The sequence below is a fragment of the Sinocyclocheilus rhinocerous genome, unplaced genomic scaffold (genome assembly GCF_001515625.1).
Source record: "Sinocyclocheilus rhinocerous isolate Xijiao unplaced genomic scaffold, SAMN03320098_v1.1 scaffold2960, whole genome shotgun sequence".
NCBI classification, from domain to species: domain Eukaryota; kingdom Metazoa; phylum Chordata; class Actinopteri; order Cypriniformes; family Cyprinidae; genus Sinocyclocheilus; species Sinocyclocheilus rhinocerous.
Genome location: NW_015623386.1, coordinates 180,487 through 182,156, shown reverse-complemented (window position 1 = coordinate 182,156; position 1,670 = coordinate 180,487). Strand labels below are relative to the sequence as shown.

At 39.3% G+C, this 1,670-nt stretch overlaps 1 protein-coding gene across 1 annotated transcript in view; it reads left to right on the top strand.

Moving 5' to 3' along the window:
* Positions 1 to 1,026: 1,026 nt before the first annotated feature.
* The window catches only part of LOC107740313 (NACHT, LRR and PYD domains-containing protein 3-like), a 30,066-nt gene continuing 29,422 nt past the window's right edge, over positions 1,027 to 1,670 (top strand). The window contains exons 1-2 of the mRNA XM_016552752.1: positions 1,027 to 1,031; positions 1,157 to 1,330. Coding sequence (XP_016408238.1) covers positions 1,027 to 1,031; positions 1,157 to 1,330 — 179 coding nt within the window. The remainder of the gene's footprint in view (positions 1,032 to 1,156; positions 1,331 to 1,670) is intronic.

The window sequence follows — 1,670 nt, the reverse complement described above, 5'->3', positions numbered from 1 at the left end:
TTTAGAGAACTAGGCGCTTATGGCACATTAAAGGGAGATGAAGAGAGGTGTGACGTGGGCACTTATGTGCATGTCGAAGAACAGTTTTGCTGCTGCATTCTGAATCTTTTGTAAAGGTTTGATTGAACATAATAAAAGTCTAGCCAGAAGAGCATTGCAGTAGTCCAGCCCAAACTCGCTCGCTCCCTGCCATCTCTTCCAGCTCGTCTGTCCTCTCCACATCGGATTATGGGAAATAGTGCTTCAGCGAGTGTACATCAGTTGTACACTCAAAATCAGAAAGGATTGTGGATAAAAAGTAGTGAACAAATGTAGGGAATGTAGTCATTCATAAAGCTCTAAACAAATGTATAATTTATTTTTTCCCCACAGCCTTTGCAGTTGCACTGTATACATAAATTATGAATTATAAAATGAAAAAGTATTTTTTAATTTACACTGAAAAATGCTTGGAGAACCATCCTCAAACTTAATCCTGAACTTGTTAAAACAATTATCTTTATGTAAGATATGTTTCAAGGTTTCAACATATTTTAAGTCTTAATATGTTTTCCTTCTGTTAACTTTTTACTTAAACTTTTTCTTTAACTGTTTATCATTAAATCATATTGGGATGTTTGTCAGACACCCAATTCAGGCCTTGCAGTCTCTACTAAAGAGATGAAGAGTTGAAGTTTAAAAACCCCTGATTTAGAGAACTAGGCGCTTATGGCACATTAAAGGGAGATGAAGAGAGGTGTGACGTGGGCACTTATGTGCATGTCGAAGAACAGTTTTGCTGCTGCATTCTGAATCTTTTGTAAAGGTTTGATTGAACATAATAAAAGTCTAGCCAGAAGAGCATTGCAGTAGTCCAGCCTAGAAATGACAAGGGCCTGGACAAGAAGTTGTGCAGCACGTTAGGAAGGGCCTGATCTTTCTGATGTTGTGCAATGCAAATCTGCCTGATCAAGCGGTTTTTGCAATGTGTTCTTTGAAGGTCAGCTGGTCATCAAAGATTATGCGAAAAATTCTTACCAAAAATTGATGGGGTAATTGTTGATGAACCTAGCTGGATGGTGCAATTATGCTGTAGAGTCGGACTGGCAGGGAAGACAGAGAAGCTCAGTCTTTGCCAGTCCAGACATTATAACCAAAGTCCTCTCTTTTTTTTCAGATTGACAGGCGGTCATCTCACTGATCAGCACTGTGAAATCCTGTCTTCAGCTCTACAATCATCAAACTCTTCTCTGAGAGAGCTGGACCTGAGTAACAATGACCTGCAAGATTCAGGAGTGAAGCAGCTCTGTGCTGGACTGAAGAGTCCAAACTGTCAACTCAACATACTGAGGTACTTAAGGGTCTGTTTAAAATAACAGCATACAAGCACACAGTTGGTATGTACAGTTCCACCCTCACTAATATAAGGCTGTTATTTGCATTGATTCACTCGTTTTCTCGATGCATTGATTACAAACCCTGACGATACAATGCATCGATCTTGAAACATGGATTTTTGAATCGTGAATCGCCGATTTCGGACTGTAATCGATTTAAAACGCTAAGAATCGAATGAACCGCGATTTCTATAGTGATTCAATGCTTTCAAATATATATACACATTAAATCACTACAAGCAGGAATTAATGGAGACCTTGAACAGTGTTCGTGCCCTCGCATCTCTCCTTCAC